Genomic DNA, 20,921 nt, shown 5'->3' with positions numbered 1-20,921 from the left:
TTTTTTTTTTTTGAGACAGGGTTTCTCTGTGTAGCCCTGGCTGTCCTGGAACTCTCTCTATAGACCAGGCTAGCCTCGAAATCTTGAACTTAGAAATCCACCTGCCTCTGCCTCCCAAGTGCTGTGATTAAAGGCATGCGCCACCACCTCTCGGTGACTATTAGTTTTTCAAATTCCATATAGAAAAAAAAAATCTGCTTGCTTGTTCTGGGAGGCTGCCACACAGGCTAGGCCACACGAGGCCTGCTAGGCTAGGTGGAGCCTCCTCCTCCTCCTCCTCCTCCTCCTCCTCCTCCTCCTCTTCTTCTTCTTCTTCTTCTTTTTTGAGATAGTATCTCATTAGATAGCCCTGGCTGGCTTGGAATATACTATGTAGAATCTACCTCCTAAATTCTGGGCAGGTGTGTGCTACCATGCCTGGTTCTGCAGTGGTGGGGACTGGAGCCAGTAGTACTTCATGAGTGGTAGGCAAGCACTACCGACTAAGCCACATTCTAGTCTCCAGAGGTTTAAAAAATTACTTTAATTAATTAATTAATTATTTAAATTATCTGCAGGTACCAGGTATACATATGGTGCACAAATATACATGCAGGCAAAGCACTCATACACATAAAATAAAAGTAAATAAATCTTTGAGAAAAAATGTATGCAATGTACTTTGACCATATTCATCCTCCGATTCTCCCTCTTAACTCTTTCCCAGATCTACTCCTTCTCCCTCACTACCCAACTTTATGTGGTTTTGCTTGTTTGTTTTAATAATCCATTGAGAAGGCTGGAGATATAGCTCAGCAGTTAAGAGCACTGGCAGCTCCTCCAGAAAAGTCAGGTTCGATTCCCAGAACCCACAAGGTGGCTCACCACTGTCTGTAACTCAAGTTCCAATCCCTCAGGCAGGAGTTAACTGTCAAAAAGGCATACATGCGACAGTTGTGGACTCTTTAGTTGTGGATCTGGAACTTGCTTGACATCATCTTCCAGAATGCTCCATTTGAGGGATAATTGCCTGCCAATGTTGCTGCTTACATCTGTAATCTCAACACTCAGGAGGCTAAGGCAGGAAGACCAGGAGTTGGAGGCTAGCTTGGGCTACATAGCAAGCCAGAGAGAGAAGGCAGGAGGGAGGCAGACATACACTGTGATTGCCACGGTGGTGCACTTGGGAGGCAGAGGCAGCCTGATCTCTGTGAGTTCAAAGCCAGCCTGGTTTACAGAGTGAGTTCCAGGACAATCAGGGATACATAGAGAAACCTGTCTCAAAACACCCTCCCCTGCAACTGGAAAAACAAGTACAGTGTTTAGTGGGCAAGTCTATGCCAATAGTCCTAGGGAAAACCTACAATATACCTTATCTAATCTTCTCTGATTCCTGGCAGCATTGGTGGTGTCTAGCCACAGGATGACATGATGAGAAGTCTCAGTCCTGGGATGAACATTCCATTCTAACAGTGTCATAGCTATGCAAGTCCCGTGCTACCTACTTATTTGTGAAAAAAGTCTGCTTGGAGTTAACACAAGAGGAATGAATAACTCGATCAGACCATAGTCTACTGAATACACCATTGATCAGGACACAGGAACAGTCAATTCCATCCTGGGCCACAGAGCCCAGGCTGTATATAGTGTACAAGCCCAAGGAGTCACAGAGACAGTCTCTGGGAAACACCCAGCTCTTTCTCATGTCACGCCTACACTCTGGGAACCGAAACTATGAGAATTTGTAAATAGCAGAGATAAGAAGTAAATGGCTAGCTCTAACTTGCTGATCCTAGGCAACCATGTCAGGCAAAGATGATGAGGTCCATACTAAGACGGCCCTCATGTGGTTCATACAGCAGGGGATGGGAGGCATTTGAAGATGGTAGAAAGTATATAGCGAAGAGGCTGTTGAGCCTCTTTGAGATAAACATGGGACACATGTAGACATGTAAAGAGATAAAGAAAGAGGAGATGTAACTACCATGGAGACGGAACACTGAACTGTGGTAGGAGAGCAACTACTCTGTTTTAGAGGATGCTGGGGACGAGCCAGCCCTGGTAGATCAGGCGCCGTGATCCTTCTTTCAGTTCCTGTCCAAACTGTATCTACTCTGGGTGGCTACCACCAATTTCCAGCTTGACAAGTGGCCAGTGAAGACTCTGAATTCTAGAACTCATAGAAACTTCCCAACAGCCAGACTTCAGAAAGGCTCAGTCTCCATGAAAGATGATAGCACAAGATCGATTTTCTGATTTGATCTCCTTGAGCTCACCCTGCTGTTGACTTCTTTGATATTTTTGCGACTGCTTGTTTGTTGTTTGAGACATGTAGTCCTGGCTGCCCTGGAACTCGAATGTAGACCAGGCTAGCATCAAGCATACAGAGATCTGCCTGTAATCCTGAGTGCTGGGAATAAAAGTGGGCATCGCCTTACTTGGCCTTGTCACACACAGGTCTTTTGGAGATTGGCAACCACGTAAGGGCCAGCTGAGTAAATACACGGGATTGGCAATAGCTCTAAAAAAAAAAAAAAAAATGCTGGGCCAAACCTGTTCTCTAAGCAGGCCTAACCAACCTTTGCAAGATTATGGTTGTATACAATGTTGTATGGTTGTATACATTGTATACATTGTATACAATGTCAGATGTTACTTAAGGCAAACAAAGCAGATTTGATACAAGCCCTTATTAGTAAAATGAATTACATTATCTGAGGAGCTTGGTCTGTTTCTGTTTAATCCCATTTTTTAACCATTCTGATTTAAATGCCATGAGAAAATTATTAGCGAATGACCCCCCCCAACCTGTCAGCTTTGTAAGTACCTATGACAACAACACCTTGAACCTCAGACTCTGAATTTTTAGGAACCCTGTGAACCTCCTGGAATAGGGCAGAATCAGAAGCCTGGCTGGAGCTACCATGAGGCAACATTTTGATTGGTGTCATTTCATTGGATTCTGAGGTGGCCTGAGACTTTCTGCCCTATTCATCTTAGAAAGAATGTCTTTAACAAAAATCTCAAACTTTCGATTTTACCAATAAAGACAAGGGAGCCAGGTGTTGGGGTGAAAGCCTGCTAGGTCAGCAATGCAGAAAAAGCACTCAGCTGACTTTCCTCCTCAGTCTATGTCCCAAAAGGGAACTCTCCTTCTCCACATCATCTCAAAAATCCCTCAAACTGAAAGTCCTTCCATTCTATTTACTGTGTGTCTCTCTATCTTTCCTCCTGACTTCCTGTCACTTGCTATGGGGGGGGGGTGGTGTTTCTGTGTTCACTTCCTGTCAACTGGTTTCTTGCTCCAACTCTTGACCTATGGTTGAGTTTATTTAATCCTGTTTGCAATAGACAAAAAGCTCTTGGATTAAAGTGTGCACTGGCTGAGCCAACCCACAACTAGAAATAGGTTTTTCTAGTAAATAACACAATCATGGAGTTCACAGTGTGATCAAATATTCTGCAACAAGCAGGTGCAAAACCAGGCAGTGGTGGCGCACGCCTTTAATCCCAGCACTCAAGAGGCAGAGGCAGGTGGATCTCTGAGTTCAAAGCCAGCCTGGACTACAGAATAAGTTCCAAGACAGTCAGAGCTACACAGAAAAATCCTGTCTCAAAAATAAATAAATAAATAAATAAACAAAAGGAAGGAAGAAGAGGAAAGGAAGAAAGCAGGTAAAGAATAAAAAATTTTGAAAAGGACTTTTTAGACTGCAGATTATCCTGTAATACACACAGAATTTATAGTTGCCTGGGGTTTGGGTGTTTTGGAGGGTGGGGGATGGGGACATAGGATCTTGGGTAATACATCTTGGGCTTATTCTTTTTTACACTAAATAATAAATTATCTAAACCTTAAAATATCTCTGTGGTTTTTAATTATTTATTATTTTACTGTTTTATTCTTTTTATACTAAGTAACTATCTAAAGCTAAAAGTATCTCTTTGTATTTTTACTGGCTGAATCTGTCAGGCCCTGGTTGACTTATATGTATGAATTTAACACACACACACACCTGTCCTTGTCAGTTAAAGAGGATTGTTTGAGTAATTAATCCCAGAGATGCACTGTAGCTAGCCTATATATTCAGAATGGAAAGCTGAAGGCAGGTCTTGGAGGTTGTTAACTACAAGTATAGTGCCTAGAAGGCATAAATCTCATTCCCAGTGAAGAAACAAGGTGTGCCTACTAAATAGAATCCTGTTTCTCTCCGGGGTGATAACTACATGAGTCAATAAGTCTACTAAAAAAATTAAGTGTTAAATGACTGAGTGGCATAGTATGTGATTATCCCAATGAAGTTGTTCCTGGGCTCAGGGTGCAGCTCAGTGGTAGACTGTGGACTTAACATGTGTGGGGCTCTGGGGCCTGATGCCCAGGACTACACAGAGGGCGGGTGGAGGTGGGGAGTGAAAGGGAAAGACAGAGAGAAGAAAAGTTCTTTCAACTCAAAAACAAAACAAAAAAAAAATCCAAAAAACCAAAAAACCCAAAAACCTGAAACCCAAAACCAGACAACTGCATTTTGACCTCTTTTAGTTAGGGTTCTGTTTGATTTGGTGATGGGCTCAGCCAAGCGTAACAACATTCAAACCAGCCAATAGCCCCGACAACCAAAGTAAACTCATAAAGGCCAAGTGCAATTTTGCCAAGTCAACAAGCCAGGCCTGAGAGCTGACAGTTGGATAAACAAGAATGACCTAACCTCAGGCACAAGCTGCTCCTTTGCCTAATCTGGTTGGCAAATGCCAGAAAGATGGCTCATTCTGGATCCCAGGCAGGGGAGTGCTGTCAGAGTACTACCAGAAGGTAACACCAACCCCTCACACAAGCAGAATCCATGTCTCCAAGTAACCAGAGGTGCTAAATAATTCACAGCATTCCAGTTTCCCCTTGCTCTGAACCTGAGCTTGGATGAGCTCCTGCCACACCACACCAAGCCAGTGGCACTCAGATCCATGGTATCCTGAGGGTGCTCCTGTTGGAAAGTGAATGAAATAACATGCAAACCAAGCACCACTATAATTCTAACGGTCAGAGGCTGAGGCACGAACCGCTTGAGCGAGCTCAGGAGTCCAGCAGCAGACTGAGCAACACGAGATCCAGTCTCAAAAAAGAGAGAGCTGGAGGTGGGGGTAGTGGTGCATGTTGGTACCTCAGCCATAGCAAGCAGGAGGATTTTGTGTTCAAAGTCAGCCTTGGTGACTGACATAGAGAGTCTAAGGCCAGGGCAATTGAGGTCCAAATACCCCGTGTGGAAAACAAAACAGAAAATAAAAAGGGTCATGTGGTCACTACAACTATTACACAGAAATTCACTGTATGAATACATGTGTTTTATTAACCTGTTGGTGGGCATTTCACATGTTTCCATTATATTTATTTCTTTACCATGACTAATTTTGAGGGCTGGGGATGGTATCCAGGGCCTAGTGCAGGCTAGGCAGGTTCTCTCTCTGCCACAAGCCCTACAAAAGGACATTTTGTCCAAGTGTGCAGTGATGACTTCAATATTTTTTTTAAGAAAATGTCCGTTTTAAATGCAAGAAGGCTGGGCAGTGGTGGCGCATGCCTTTAATCCCAGCACTTGGGAGGCAGAGACAGGTGGATTTCTGAGTTCGAGGCCAGCCTGGTCTACAGAGTGAGTTCCAGGACAGCCAGGGCTACACAGAGAAACCCTGTCTCGGAAAACCAAATAAATAAATAAATAAATAAATAAATAAATAAATAAATGCAAGAAGACAGAACTGTCATAAAAATCAAAGATTCATACCAGAGAGCCTGACAGGAAAAACAGCCCACTCATTTTGCAACGTGGAGAAACAGTGGAATACAGAGGTTAGAGTAGAGGAGGGTTAGAGGGTGACTCAGGAGAAGCCTTGTCTGTAACACACTCTCCTGAGTGTGAGCACTGCTTATGACCATGCTCAATGCCTATGGCTCCCCAGCCCTGAAGCCTGACAGAAAGCTTGGCAGAACAGCGTGCACAGCTCTGTTGAAAGCACCTAGATCAAGCACAAGGAGTGGATTACTCGCAGAAGCTCAACCCTGAGACAGGCAGGTCCCAGTGCCCAGGACTTAGGGGACAGAAGTAGACAGACACAGGCCCAGCCCTTCATTTTACAACAGGTTTTTCAGCCATATTAACAATGATGAGAAACCCAATCCACAAAATGACAAATGACAAATGTGCAGAGGCAATGCGGGGGGGCGGGGGGGGGACGACAAGAGAGGACCTCAAGCCAGGGAGTTTAAAACAAGAGATAAGATAAGAGATAAGTAGCGTCTTATCATGCTCAGGATCAATATTTTTGGAAGGTAAAAATTTAATAGAGGGGCTGGAACGATAGCTTAGCAGCTAAGAGCACTGGCTGCTCTTCCAGAGGAACTGGGTTCAATGTTCAATTCCCAGTTCCCCAGTATCCCAACAATCTGTAATTCCAGTATCAGGGGATCAAGTGCCAATTTCTGACCCTGCTAGACAATGTAGACACACGATACAGTGACATACAGTCAGGGAAACAGTCATACACGTAAAATAAACATAAAACCTCAAAAGGTTTTAACTTAATAGAAACATGTAAATTTGGGGCTAGAGATATATCTCAGTGATTAAGGGCACTTACTACACTTTAGGAAGACGGGGATTGGCACCCACATTGTAGACTACATAAGCTCATAGACAGACACACACACACACAAACACACACATAAAATAAATAAATATTTTAAAGAGAATTATATGTAAATTTAACATATATTCACACTGTATTTCCCTCCCAGGATGCTTGGTATTATTTTTAATAAAAAGAAAAATATAGGCCTAGGGCTATAGCTCAGAACTACAAAAGATAAAGATGCTTCCAATTTTATGTGTATGTAGTATATGTGCGCGTGCATGTGTGTGTGTGTGTGTGTGTGTGTGTGTTCATTCACAGCGGCCAGAGAAAGACATAGGGTACCCTGCTCTCTCACTCTCTACCTTATTTCCCCGAGACAGGGTTTCTCACTGAACCTTGGGTTTCCAAGTTTAGCTCCACTGGCTGGCCACTGAGCCCCAAGCCAGTTCTGGAGTAATAGATTAAAGGGCCCGTGCTCAGCTTTTCTTTCTTTCTCTCTCTCTTTCTTTCTTTCTTTCTTTCTTTCTTTCTTTCTTTCTTTCTTTCTTCCTTCCTTCCTTCCTTTCTTTCTTTCTTTCTCTCCTTCCTTCTTTCCTTCCTTCTTTCCTTTCTTCCTTCTTTCTTTCTTTTTTATTCTTTTCCTCTTTTTTACACAAGTGTTTGGGATTAGAACTCAGATCCCATGCTTATTCAGGAAGCACTCTTACCCACTGAGCCATCTTCCCAGCCCCGGGTGTTTTTTACTTATTTCTTTTTTGCAGTGCTGTGGCTGGAACCCAGGGCTTTGAACATGCTGACATCTTCAGCTTCTCAGGTGGGTGTTACACAGCACTTCACTGCTTGCCTTATCCCTCCAGGGTCCCTCGTGTGTAACTGGCATTGTGCTTGGCTGGCTGCCCCTAATACTTATTTGGCTTTCCCTTTGTGTGGTAACCACCTTGTTTGGTTAGGAGGGACCCCAAGCCTGGCTTTAGGGGTGAGGCTGCATGGGAGAAGGCAACTTCTACCTGGCCTGTATGATAGGCCCAGGGAGGGACAACTAACTTACACCAAGGCTTTCAACCAACTTCTGCAATACAGCAGAGCCAAGATACCGGAGGGAAAACAAATGATGAGTACGATGACCCCGTAAATCTTGCTGTGGACAGGTTTTATTCTCCCAAAGGTTAATGAGCTGGAAACCTGGGCCTCAATTTTTCATGGTGTTAAAAAGTTACAGTAGGGGCTGGGTTGATGGCTATGGCTAAAGCACTTTGTGTATAAGTGTAAATACTCAGCAGGTATGGAGACCCACATGGAATGGAGGGTGGAGATGGGGGAGCCTAGAACAAGCTGGCTAGAGACACTGACCTCAGAAGTTTTGCTTTAGCACAAAACAGATACAGACAGAAACTTCTACTGGGATGAGTAATGTTTGTAAAGGCTATGCTGACAAGGTCACAGGTCAAAAGTCAAAGGAGATGAGTAGGGACACCTTGTTCTAAAGCAGCAAAGAATTCAGCTGAATTGCATTCATGCCCAAGGTTTATGGAAGGCTGTATTTAAGGATGATAGCTTAGGACATTCGAAAGAAACTTCTAAGCACTATATAGAAGCAGCCATTTGGGTGCATTTTAAACCATGTGCAGTAAGATTTGGGATCAATGTGATGACCTACAGGTAAAACGTATCATTAAGAGAACAGGGCTGCCAGGCAGTGGTGGCGCATGCCTTTAATCCCAGCACTTGGGAGGCAGAGGCAGGCAGATTTCTGAGTTCGAGGCCAGCCTGGTCTACAGAGTGAGTTCCAGGACAGCCAGGGCTATACAGAGAAACCCTGTCTCAAACACACACACACACACACATGCACACACACACACACATGCACACACACAAAGAGAACAGGGCTGTTGAGTATAATGGTATACATCATCCTACCATACAAGAGGCAGAGGCAGTAGCAGCAAGTCTGGTCTACCTAGTGAGACTCTGTCTCAACCCCACACATACACTAAAGAAGAGGAGTGTAAAGGAACTGAGGTGTCTCTTCAGCTGTGCAGTGCTTGCCTGGCCTGCAGAAGGTCCAGGTTTCATTCCTCAGCACTTCTTAAAGGGTATGTACTTGGAGGGACAGTGAAACTGTGGAAATGGAAGTTAAAATGTAAGGAGCGAACAGAAATATGGCAAGGGGCAGCTGAAGTGCCACTTGTTGAGACTAGCACTGAAGAACAGAGGCACTATGCCTGGTGGTGATGGCACATTCCTTTAGTCCCAGCACTTGAGAAGCAGAGACAGAGGCAGAGGCAGGGGGATCTCTGTAAATTCAAGGCCAGTTTGGTTTACAGATCTAGTTCTAGGACATCCAAGGCTACACAAAGAAGCCTGGCAAACACCATGCAGGAGGAGCTGCAGTAGGCAAGTGAACTCCCTGGAGATGGCATTGCTTAGCTGCAACAGGTATATTCTGGTGAGGCTCACCCCCAGGAACTTTATCCCAGGATTGCATTTTTGCTTTTGATGTGCTTTCTCATGTTTTTCATTGCTGTACTTCATTGATTTGGCTTGTTGTGTGTGAACATCAGACCCTCACTATCTGTAGCCTGGTGTGATTACTTCCTAGGTAATAGCCTACCCTATTTGGAAAACTTCCTGCAGATCAACATAAAGATGAACTTTCATGAATTAAGACTGTTTAGATGAGTTAACGACTTTATAGAATTCCCGATCTGACTCAAATAACTTTATGAAGAAAGTTTAAGGAGATGGTTTTAGTCGTTTCTCCAGAAAAATGTAATAAAGATAGAATCAAGAATAGAATGTGCCCACTCCTCATAGATTAGTAAGTAAAGGCTGCATAATAAGGAATGCAATAAACTTTTGTATATTGCACTAAGAAGAGAAAGAAGCTTGGGACAAATTTATGATCAAGGAAAAACATTCATTCTAGGTCGGGTCTGAGGATGGGGCCACAGGTGTGCACTATGATGAACCAAGGGCATATGAAACTGTTGCTTTGAACTTATAATGAGCTTATAGAATTAACCACTGGTTTACCCTTACTATTGACAACCTTCTGTAACTCCTCCTTTGTGTAACATTTTATCTACGAAGTTACTTTTTCTGACATAGAGAACTTTTGTCTAAAAGGTTATAAAAGGCTGAAAGCAATAATAAAGGTTGCCTACTCTCCTTGGGTCCAGATGTTCTGGAGTAGAATGGTTGCAGGGTAGACCTACAGGCTCTTGTCCAAAGGCACCTATGCTTCAGCACTTCTTTTCCCAGTCACTGCTTAAATAGGCTCCTGTAGAGCTGGTGCTGTTGGTGCACGAGAGAGTAAACTAAAAGTCCTAGCAGAATGAGTGTAGCTCATGTTCAATGCACACAGAACCCAGTGGCTATGGTACCACAGTAATTCAGAATATTAGAGGGAGAAGGAGGAGGAGGAGGAGGAAGGATCCTTCTGACAACCTGCCTCAGCTGGTTAGGACACTTGCTGCAAAGCCTCATGACCTGTGTTGGATCCCTGGCACTCACATGATAGCAAAAAGTCATCAGTTGTTCTCTAAACATGTGTCATGTCATGCTCATGCATATATGTACACATGTGCACACACATACACACACATACTAAATGTAAAAAAAAAAATGAAATCTAGGTAGATAGGCAGGACTTTGCCAGAGGGGCAGAACCACCACAGAGTCTTCATTTAAAGGCCTAAGGGATCCATAACCGAGACCCGAGAAAGGTAGGGTAACATCTACTAGAGAAGCACAGCAGACAAGGAGATTTGGGGGGCCATCTCCAACCCAGTGTGCACAGGATACAGGACTTGGGGCTTTAGGACATGTTCACACTGATGGGCTTCAGGTTTACAGGGATGTGTGACCTCTCTCTTCTGGCCCACTTCCCCCATTGTGTGCTGGATACAGGTAAGTTTTTCATTTTATAAGCTAACAGCAGAAAGGAGTCATCTTGAGCGTTAGATCACTATAGAGTTTTGACTTGTGTTCAAACAAGACTTTGGGAACTATTAGCACAATTGAATGCATTTCTCCTTGTGAGAAGAACATGAAATTGGGGTGCTGGGTGAAATGCCATGGCTCGGACGTGGTCTGTCTTCCTCAAAGGTGTATATATTGAAAGCTTAATCCACAATGTAACCGTATTGAAAGGCTCTGGGGCCTCTAAGAAGTGGGGCCTAAAAGAGTTTGGGTTTGGGTTATAACCACCCTGGGCTCCCAAGAGTATATTAATTCCCACAAAAACAAGCTGTCATAAAAAGGCAAGCCTGGCTGGGCTTGCTGGCACATGCCTTTCATCCAGCACTCAGGAGGCAGAAGTTGGTGGATCTCTGAGTTCAAGGCCAGCCAGCATGGTCTACAGAGTGAGTTCCAGGACAGCCAGCCAGTTTTCACAGAGAAACCCTGTCTCCAAAAAACAAACAAAACAAAACAAAACAAAACAAAACAAAACAAAACACCAAGCCAGTCTCTTCCCATATTCTCACTACTGCTCTTACTGTGTGACCTCTCTCTTGCTTATCACAGGCAAGCTCGTGCCATGTGATGCCACTCACCACAATGCATATGGTAGCAAGACCTTCATCAGAAGCTAGCTAAATGGAGTCACCTATTTGGATCTTAAATTTCCAAAATCGTGAACAAAATAAACCTTTTCTTTATAACATAGTCATTCTTCAGTACTGTGTTATAGTTAAACCAAACAGCCTAAGATTCGGGAGCAAATTACAACCAAGGGAGACTCAACTATAGGAATTCTCCAACTTAGCATTTAAGACTTTAAATGACAAGCCAATGCTAACGATACAAAGCAAGTTATAGAAACATACGGTCTTCCTCAATAATGCTGTCGCTGTGTTTCATGGAGGTGCCACACTCTGCTAATTCACACCAGCCCCAGGCACAGGAAGTGAAGATGAATGTATTCCTCACGGGCAGTTCAGACTCATACAATCAGATGTTTAGAGCCCTAACATTGCTGCCATCGTACTTGTTTAAAAGGCAATTCACAGGGCAGGAGGGATGCGGCAGCAGGTACGTTTTCTTGCTGCTCTACACAGGACTTGAGTCTGGTTCCCGGTACTCAGGAACTACCTGTAACTCTCTAACAGATCCTCTTCTGGTCTCTTCATACAGACAGACATGAACACTCAAATACATACACAGAAATAAAATAAATCGTTTTTTAAAAAAAATCTGTCTCTGGGGCATGATGGTACATATACGTAATCCCAGCCCTCAGGAGGCTGAAGCAGGAGGAAAGATTTAAAGCCAACCTAAGCTGTATAGGAAAACTCTGTTTTAACAGAACAAAAACAGACACACCTCTATATATTCACGGTTTTGCTTCCCCGGTCTCCTTACAAAGCCATCTAGAATTACATCTTGAGCAAATCCCCCTGAGAAAGCTTCAGTCCCTACCCCCTAGGGATTAGGCATTCCCCAGGCCTCTCAATTTCTAGAGACTGAAATCAAGCTAGAGAACCTTCCAGCTCCTTTGTTTCTTGACCTAGAGATGATCAGGTCTTCAGGAAATGGTTTATACTCTCTCTCCTCCTGTTTCTGTGTGTGTGTCTCTGTCTGTCTCTGTCTCTCTGTCTTTCTCTGTCTTTCTCCCTCTCTCTCCTCTCACTATGTAGCACTGGCTACATAAAATCTCTGGAATTTATAGAGATTTTAATGCCACTCCCTCCTGATTTCAGGGGTCAAAGGTGTGTGTTGTGCCACCATGCCAGCTTCCTGCTTGCTTGCTTGCTTACAACTTGTATTATTTTTAATTATGCATATGTATGTCGGCAGGTATGCGCTCATGAGTGCACAACATGGCCCCGGAAGGACAGAGACATCAGATTCCCCTGGCACTGACTGACTCAGGTCCCAGGGAATGCTTTTATTATTATTATTATTATTATTATTATTACTATTATTATTAAAAAACATCTCTCAGTGCCTCCTGAGCCTGACAGGGACAGCAGCAGGGGCAGCTCTCCTGGCTGCTGGGTTTGTCCATAGAGACTTCATTTTCTCTTTCTCTGCCCAGCATCCTCACTCACCCTCCTCTCAGCCTGGCTGGGTCGAGGTGCAATCACATCAGAAGTTCCTTTTCCTGCTCCCTAACATGTTTTCTTTCACTTCCTGAGAAGCAATTCTCCCCTCCTCCTCCCCGTGGACAAATGTGTCCTGCAGATTGCAAAGAAGCTTCCAAAGTTAACTCCTTTGGAAGAAGCAGGAGGGGAGTGGCATCTCTGAAGTAATTGGGCTCCCCAACATCGGGCAGTTAATACACTACCAGGAGTCATTCTCTCCCAACACAACCTCTTCCTCTCACAACTTGTGCCCACCAAATTGCTGGTAGTCTCTTGATCGATGACACCCATCGCCTGTTTTAGCTCAAAGGATTCTCTCTGCATCCTGCACACCCTTCCGGTTTTATGACTCTAGCCTCAGACGGTGGCGAGCTAAGTTCTGTTTACTATTTATCCCTCTTCTCTCCCATATCCAGCTTCTTTCTCTGTCCCAGTGCCCAACCCCAGGTGGCAATGCTGCTGACGGGTGGTTACCTGGAGCTTGTGCAAGTGCAGCACATAGCCTCGTAGAAATAGCTGGAATAAAAAGCGTAGCGTTCCGGTCCCCGGAAGCTCCGCCAGACTCCGCAGGCGCGGCCGGTCTTGACCTGTTCCTGGACCCTCTGTGCTCTCCTGTGCCCGGAGGGCTGCAGGGATCGCGGCCTTGGCTCTGGCCCCTTGTGGGCAGACGCCACGGCCCACCACACGCGCGTCCAGGAGCGTCCATCTCAGCCTCGTGCGGCTCAACGCAGCCATGGATCGTGCCTGAGAAGCCAAGAGCTTAGATCCAGAAACTAGGCTCCCCATCCAGGCAAGGAGGCAGAACTCGGGCTTTGCGACCTGGTGACTTTAAAGGCAGAGGTGATCCCGGGGCGGGCCGATAGAAGACCAGCCAGATCCTTTCATAACCCCTTCCAATCAGGATCTGTCGAACACACAAATGCCGCCTTCTTCAGCTGCAAGACCCCTACTAAGAAGGCTGGCAGAGGTGGACAAGGTGGCCTAGGGAAAAGCCCAGAGCTCTCTGGAGTTAGCAGCCTCCTCCTCTACTGATTCTCAAGAACTTCACTGGCTCTCAGTTGTGAGCGGGAGTACAATAGTCAACTTCCAAGTCCCTCAGGCCCCACCCAGCTAAGCTCGCCTTTGCTTGATCTGCAGAGCGCCATCTCTGGTGTCCCTCACTTTCCAGATGGCCCGGGAACTTTCCAGATGGCCCGCTGCTGTCCCCCGAGGCAGAGGCTGATTGTGGACCTGGGACAGCCAAAGCAGTGCAGCAGCCAAGGTCATGTGAGGCCCAGAGAGGGGGAAAACAAAACAAATTGCGGTACTAGGGATTTTTTTTTTTTTTTTAAAGAGTGTCATCACCGCTTTTGAGAACAGATTTAAGGGATTTGATTTTGTTTTCCTGTTCCCATTTTGTTTTAAGACATGTAGGCCAGGCTTGGCTCAATTCTCCCACCTTCCTGCCCCAACCTCCAGAGTGTGGGGATTAAAGATTTTGTATAAACCAATTATGGTGTCACAAGCCTTTAATTCCAGCATTTGTGAGGCAGAGGCAGGTGAACTCTGTGAGTCTCAGGGCAATCTGGTCTGCATAGCAAGTTCCAGGTCAGCTAGAGTTAGATAATCAAACTCTGTCTCAAAAAAAAAAACAAAAAAAAACCTAATAGCAGCAACAAAATATTAAAAGAAGGAAGGGCTGAAGAGATGGCTGCTCTTCCAGAGGGGTGGCTCACAGCCTCCCAAACCCCTCTGCCTGCACCAGGCATGCAAGTGGTACACATACAGTATGCAGGAAACACACCCATAACTTCTTAAATTTTTTTTTTTTTTTTAAAGATTTACTTATTTATTTTATATAGGTGAGTACATTGTTGCTGTCATCAGACACACCAGAAGAGGGCATCTGATCCCATTACAGATGGTTGTGAGCCACCATGTGGTTGCTGGGAATTGAACTCAGGACCTCTGGAAGAGAAGACGGTGCTCTTAACCACTGAGCCAAATCTCCAGCCCCTTAAATTTTTATTTTTAAAAAAGACTGCCCACCACATGGCCTGGCTTCAGATTATTTCAATAAAGCAAAAAGAATAAAATGGGACAGAAAATTTGTTGCAAGAAATAAAAAGAAATGTTGCTTCACGAACTCTTTGTATATGAATATCAGAAGTATCATTTTCTGTTGTTGTTGTTGTTGTTGGGTTCTTTGGCTGGTTTGAGACAGGGTTTCTCTGTGTAGTCACAACTGTCCTGGAACTTGCTCTGTAGACCAGGCTGGCCTGGAACTCAAGAGACCTGCCTGCTTCTGCCTCCAAGTACTGGGATTAAAAGTGTGTACCACCATACCTGGCTAGAAGTATAGTTTTCAAAAAGTTAAAAACACGGGACTATAGATGTGGCTCAGCAATTAAGAGCACTTGTGGCTGTTGTAGAGGACTTGGGTTCGATTTTCAGCAGCTGTGTGGCGGTTCACAGCCATCCATAACTCCAGGGATCAGCTGTCTTCTTCCAATTTCCATGGGAACCAAACATACACACAGTTCACATATATACATGCAAGGAAAAAAATACGTAAGATAAAATGAATAAATCTGATTTTATTTTTTAATGAAAAACAAGATTCATGCAAATTAAACATAGGGATTGGGGCTACAGTTCAGTGGAAGAGAACTTCCTTAGTATGATGAAGGCCTAGGCTTAATCCCTGGCTTCCTTAGCTACGCAGCAAGTTCTGAGGCCATCAGACATTACATGAGATCCTGTTCCAAAGGAAATAAGAAACAAACACAGGCTCAATGACGATTTAACCAGGAAATGTAGGAACCAGAAAGACCCTAAAGCAGGTTCAATAACATGTGGAAATTTATTTATTTATTTATTTATTTGTTTGTTTGTTTGTTTGTTTTTGCCACCCAGAAGAAAGAAACAGGCATACTGATTTCAAATAACTGGACTGACAGCTAATGGAGCTAGGTGTGGAGTTCTTATTTATTCTAAGGTTCATCTTTTTAATGCAGTGCAGAGGGTTAGCCTCTTAGGAAATGCCAAAGCTGTAAGCACAACTAGACAATAAAAGAGGCTCATTACCTGCAGCAAGTAACGAAAGCACTGGGCATAGTCCTCAAGGCAGTATTCACCCCAAAAAAATAAAGGGCTGTTTATTGGCATAAATTATGCATCTTTATAAACAAAAGGCTCATTACATGTGGAAGTGGGCACACCCATTCACTTTCCTCTCTCTCTTTTTCTTTTAATTTTTTAAAAATAATTTATTTTTTCTCAAATCGTAATACATTCAGACAGGAGTTATAAACACAGAAAGGCAGGATGAGGGGAAGGGAATGACACTGGAGTGTGGGTGTTCAGGGGGAATACAGATATCTTTCAGAACCGGGTATCGGCTGGGTGAAAGTTCAGGGGACAGGTCACTATGACTGTGCCTATGACTCACTTGTCCTTATCTAAGTTGGTATTGTCTGCCAAGGCTACCTATTTACAAGGTCTATGACTACTCAGGCTTGTAAATTTCCACAAAAGCTGCCTGTTTACATTAGCTTATAGCCATCTGTCTCAATGTTTTTCCACTGAGACCCAAGACTTGGTGTTAGCATACATGTATGACAGGCCTACTGCTGATTTTAGGCCTATGGCTGATTTTAGGCCTTCAGTGTGTAAGCAGGGCTGCCCCGACATCTCCTCCCTTCTCTAAGTATAGAATGGCTGTTCCTCACTCTCTCTTACCTGCTGTTTCCTGCCTGCCCCTCCTTTCCCAAATAGTCTCTTCTACTTCTTTGTATTACACACACACACACACACACACACACACACACACTCATGCACACATACATGCACACATATACTCTTTATGTGCATGTTCATATGTGTATATGCCCATTCATGAATGGATATATAGAGGGAACTTTATTAGTTTCTTTTCTATTGCTGTGTTGAGACACCATAACCAAGGCAACTTGTAAAAGAATATAATTGGGCTTATAGTTCCAGGGTGTTAGAGTCCATGACGGTAAAGACAGGGTGACAGGCAGCTGGAGCAGTAGCTAAGAGATTACATCCGAATCCACACACAGGAGGCAAACAGCATACAGCACACTGGGAATTACATGAGTATTTATTTATTTATTTATTCATTTTTTTAATACATTTTCTGGCCAGCCATTTTTAGTTTTGGGAGTTTGTATATTCTAGCTATCAATTCCCCATCACACAAGTAGTTTTCCATTCTGCAGGCTACCTTTTCATTCTTTTCCCTTTGCTGTTCAAAAGCTTTTTAATTTTATGATTCTACTTGTCAATTCTTGTTATTATTTCTTGGACTATTGGAGTCCTTTTCAGAAAGGTCTTTCTTATCTGGTTGTGCTCTGTAGTGATGGTACACACCTTTAATCTCAGCACTAGAGAGGTAGAGGCAAGCAGATCTCTGAGTTCCAGGCCAGCCTGGTCTACAAAGCAACTTCCAGGACAGCCAGGTCTACATAGACAAACCCTGTTGAAAGAAAGAAAAGAAAGAAGGAAAGAAAAGAAAGAAAGAAAGAAAGAAAGAAAGAAAGAAAGAAAGAAAGAAAGAAAGAAAGAAAGAAAGTCAGGAAGGAAGGAAGGAAGGAAGGAAGGAAGGAAGGAAGGAAGGAAGGAAGTCCTTGTCTCTGTCATTTCTGAAGAAAAAATTTAACTTGTGTGTATGTAGCTGTTTGTATGTATGTATACATTCCTACAATGTGCACTACACATGTTCAGCTCTCAGAAATCAGAAGAGGGTATCAAATCCCCTGTAATTAGAGTTTACAGACTCTACCACACGGATGCTGGGAACTGGGCCTAGGTCCTCTGCAAGAGCAGCAAGCTGTCTAAACTGCTGAGCCACCTCTCCAGCCCTGTGTCCATCCCTGTATGGCAGGCAACAGGGATCTTGCTCCGTTCTGCTTACAGTTGTCCAGCTAGCCAGACTATTGGGTGAAGAGACTTGTCTTTTCTCCAAAACATATCTTCGGTACCGTTCTTGAACATCTTGTGTATGTAGTCACATGATTTTTCTTCTGCATTCTCTAATCTATTATTATGTTTATTTACATGTTTTTGGGTTGTGTTCATTGGAATTTGTAGATCACTTTAGGTAATAGTCATCTTTACAATGTTAATTCTACCAGTTTTGAGAATGGGAGGTCTTTCATCTTCTAGTATCTTCAAATTTTTTTCTGCATTTTAAAGTGTTCGTTGTAGAGGTCTTACTTTGAAGAGACTGTTTTCCAATAGGTGCATGGGTTGTATCTGGGTCTCCTAGTCAATTCCATTGATCTCCTTGTTTATTTTTTTTCCATTATCAGGCTATTTTTGTTACTGTTTACTCAAGCCAGACACAAGCCACAGAGCTTCTGTGACTGAGTACTTTTCTTTCTGACTTCAGCTCTACAACTCAAATGATCCTTCTATTCTTTAGAGCACTGGTTCTCAATCTTCCTAATACTGCAACCCTTTAATACAGTTCCTCGAGTTGTGGTGACCTCCAACCATAAAATTATTTTTGTTGCTGCTTGATAACTGTAATTTTGCTACTGCTATGAATCCTATCGTAAATATCTGATATGCAGGATATCTGATATGTCACAACCCACAGGTTGACAACCACTGCTTTAGAGCAAAGAAAACAGGCTGTCAATAATCCAGTGGTTTGTGGGGCTTATTGAAAGAATCTGCATGAGCCCAGGACTCCACAGACCAAGTTCTCAGCACAAAGGAGATTTATTTGCTCCAGAGGGACAGAGGGCAGGGAATAAGAGACAAAGGCAGGAGACAGAGGACAAGAGAGAATTGGAAGGGAACAAGGGAGAGGGGGCAGGGGTATATATCCTAGAGAGGACCAAAGGAGTATCTCTGGGTAGAGAGGAGACAGACATAGACCATAGGAAAATAATGGTTTATAAAGGTAAAAGAGGAAACCCTGTTAGGATGGGGTGTTTAATTTTGATTTGGTATGTGGACTAGGTGAACCAAAGGGGTCTTTTGATTGCTGGACTTCAATACTTTGATAGTTGAACCTTGGTAGTCAACATCAGGAGTTGAAGTGGTCAAATAAGAGAAAACCTTGGTGGCCAGCTTTAGGAATGTAATCTAACAGGTTTTTAGCAAGGCAGAGCCTGCAAGAGCTATGTTTGCCATGTTTAAGCTGGCCAGAGTCGCTTCATTTATTGCACTCTCTAAATACCTCATTTTGTTATGTGATCCATTTAAATGCAACATAACTCAAACACCAGGTCAATGCAGATGACAAACATTTATTGTAATCAAGCTGCTACTGATCAATTAGGGCCTCAGAACAGACTCTAACCGCAATGAGCCAGAAGATCACAGAATATTTAAGCTGGCAAATCATAAACATTTGTGCCAAGTTATTGCTTTATTTCCACCAATCAGGATAGGAGTTGGCTCCTGGGCCCAGGAACATGAACTTAAGTTTAACTCTACCAGCAAGATAAAAATGTGTTTGAAATAGCTGGACTCAGACAACTGACTCCTAATAACAGAAGTTTTTCAGCTATTGGGAAGTCCCTAGCTGCCCTAGGACCTGGGACCTTAAACCTTGTTCCTCTTATGTTTAGGATATGTTTCTTCTGCTTATTCCTAACAGTTCTATGTCTGATCCTTAATTTTTACAAAGAAAGGAACTATTTTTGTTCTCTGCTGTGGTAATTTCTAAAGAGAATGCCGTGAAATGCTCCAGCTGCTGCACCCTCCGTGGCTGGGCCTGCTAGTGTGGACTGGGAAGGGGAGGATGAATGACCCGACTGTCAAAGAGTATGGATTACACTTGAGAAGATCGTAGAACAATGAGATAAATGTCTTAAATGTGTGGGACACGGTTAACAACAGGCACGAATCTGGAGTGATGGCACTCAAGCTCTCAAGTGGCTTTTTGTCAATGACTTCTGAGATTTTATGGGGCTATTCTTTTAAGAGATTTGTATAACATAGTCTGCAGTCCTGACTGGTAAACCAAGAAGTCTCCTATGGCTGAGAATTGCATAGGTGCTAAGTCTTTCAAGACAAACTTTGAATTTTTGTATGTAGAAATTTACTTGCTAAAGGTGCCTTTTGTGTAACAATAAAAACTGTCAATATTCAGAAAGAAAGGGAAGGAAGGATGGAAGGAAGGAAGATCGATCACTGGGAATATGTTCTAAGCACTTAGGGATAAGGCTTCCTAGCTTCTGGCTTGGAGTATTTTGTTTGTTTTCTTTTTGAGGCAGGGTTCCACTGAATAACCCTAGTTGACCTAAAAATCTCTATGTAGACCAGGCTAGCCTAGAATTTGCTGTGATTTTCCTGCCTCTACCTCTGCTGGGATTATAGGCATATGCCACAATGCCCAGCTAGGATGCTTATCTTGATCAGAATTTACTAGGATAGGAGATACTGAATGGGGAGCAGAGGAAGCTCTGAATGTGGTTTACTATGAGCACAGCCCTGCCAAGGACTCAATGCCTCAGACTCTCCAGAACAACACAATCTTCTAGTCAGTCTAGTGTGAATGTAGACAGGGTGTGCAAGTACAAATGTTTAGGGATGACTGACCAGTGTGCAAAGACCCAGCAGCTAGTTTCCTCCTCCCAGGTGTTATCCTCCAGCTGTTCCCTCCCACCCTGTGCTCTACATAATAAACTGGCTGAGTTTCACCATTGTGGTGTAGGCTGTGTGCTCCATCAGAGCCAGCACAGCTCGTATGAACCTCGTTTTTCTGTACCCCGTTTTTCTTTATCACTGCATGTCTGTCCTTCCTTCTCTCAGTTGCCAGAGTCAGGTCGAGTGCCAAGCCATGATGGATGCAGAGACATTGGACAAAGCACAGGGTTTCACTAAAATGCTGACATCTCATTAAGAAGAGACAAAAACAAGTCAGCAACTCTCTCATGTGACTAGGATACATAGAAAGTTGGTAATGGTGATAAATCATACATTTTATTTTCTTTATACCTCCTGGTTATGTTTAAATAAATTATTTTTTTAAGAAAAAGTTTCTAACGTCAAAGTATGTGAAGCATGGAGTCTCTGCCAGTTCCACTTGTGATGAGATTAATATTTGGAATACATAAAGAACTAAGGTTTTCTGTTTTTTAATCAAATACCAACATCTCCAAATGAGCTAATCAATAAATGGGCAAACAGACTGAACAGACAGTTCCCCAAAAGAATTAGACAGTGTAGAGGGAAAAGTTATGGATACTGGGTATATAGAATCCTTTTTAG

The 20,921-nt window shown here is 43.4% G+C and overlaps 1 protein-coding gene across 1 annotated transcript in view; it reads right to left on the bottom strand.

Annotated features, from left to right (window-relative positions):
* The window catches only part of LOC114614947 (sterol 26-hydroxylase, mitochondrial), a 26,137-nt gene extending 12,321 nt beyond the window's left edge, over positions 1-13,816 (bottom strand). The window contains exon 1 of the mRNA XM_028760556.1: positions 13,161-13,816. Coding sequence (XP_028616389.1) covers positions 13,161-13,472 — 312 coding nt within the window. The 5' untranslated portion in view covers positions 13,473-13,816. The remainder of the gene's footprint in view (positions 1-13,160) is intronic.
* Positions 13,817-20,921: the final 7,105 nt, after the last annotated feature.

The sequence above is a fragment of the Grammomys surdaster genome, unplaced genomic scaffold (genome assembly GCF_004785775.1).
Source record: "Grammomys surdaster isolate TR1022 unplaced genomic scaffold, NIH_TR_1.0 126546, whole genome shotgun sequence".
Lineage (NCBI taxonomy): Eukaryota > Metazoa > Chordata > Mammalia > Rodentia > Muridae > Grammomys > Grammomys surdaster.
The sequence above is the reverse complement of the archived record's forward strand: the minus strand, read 5'-3'. Positions and strand labels throughout refer to the sequence as shown.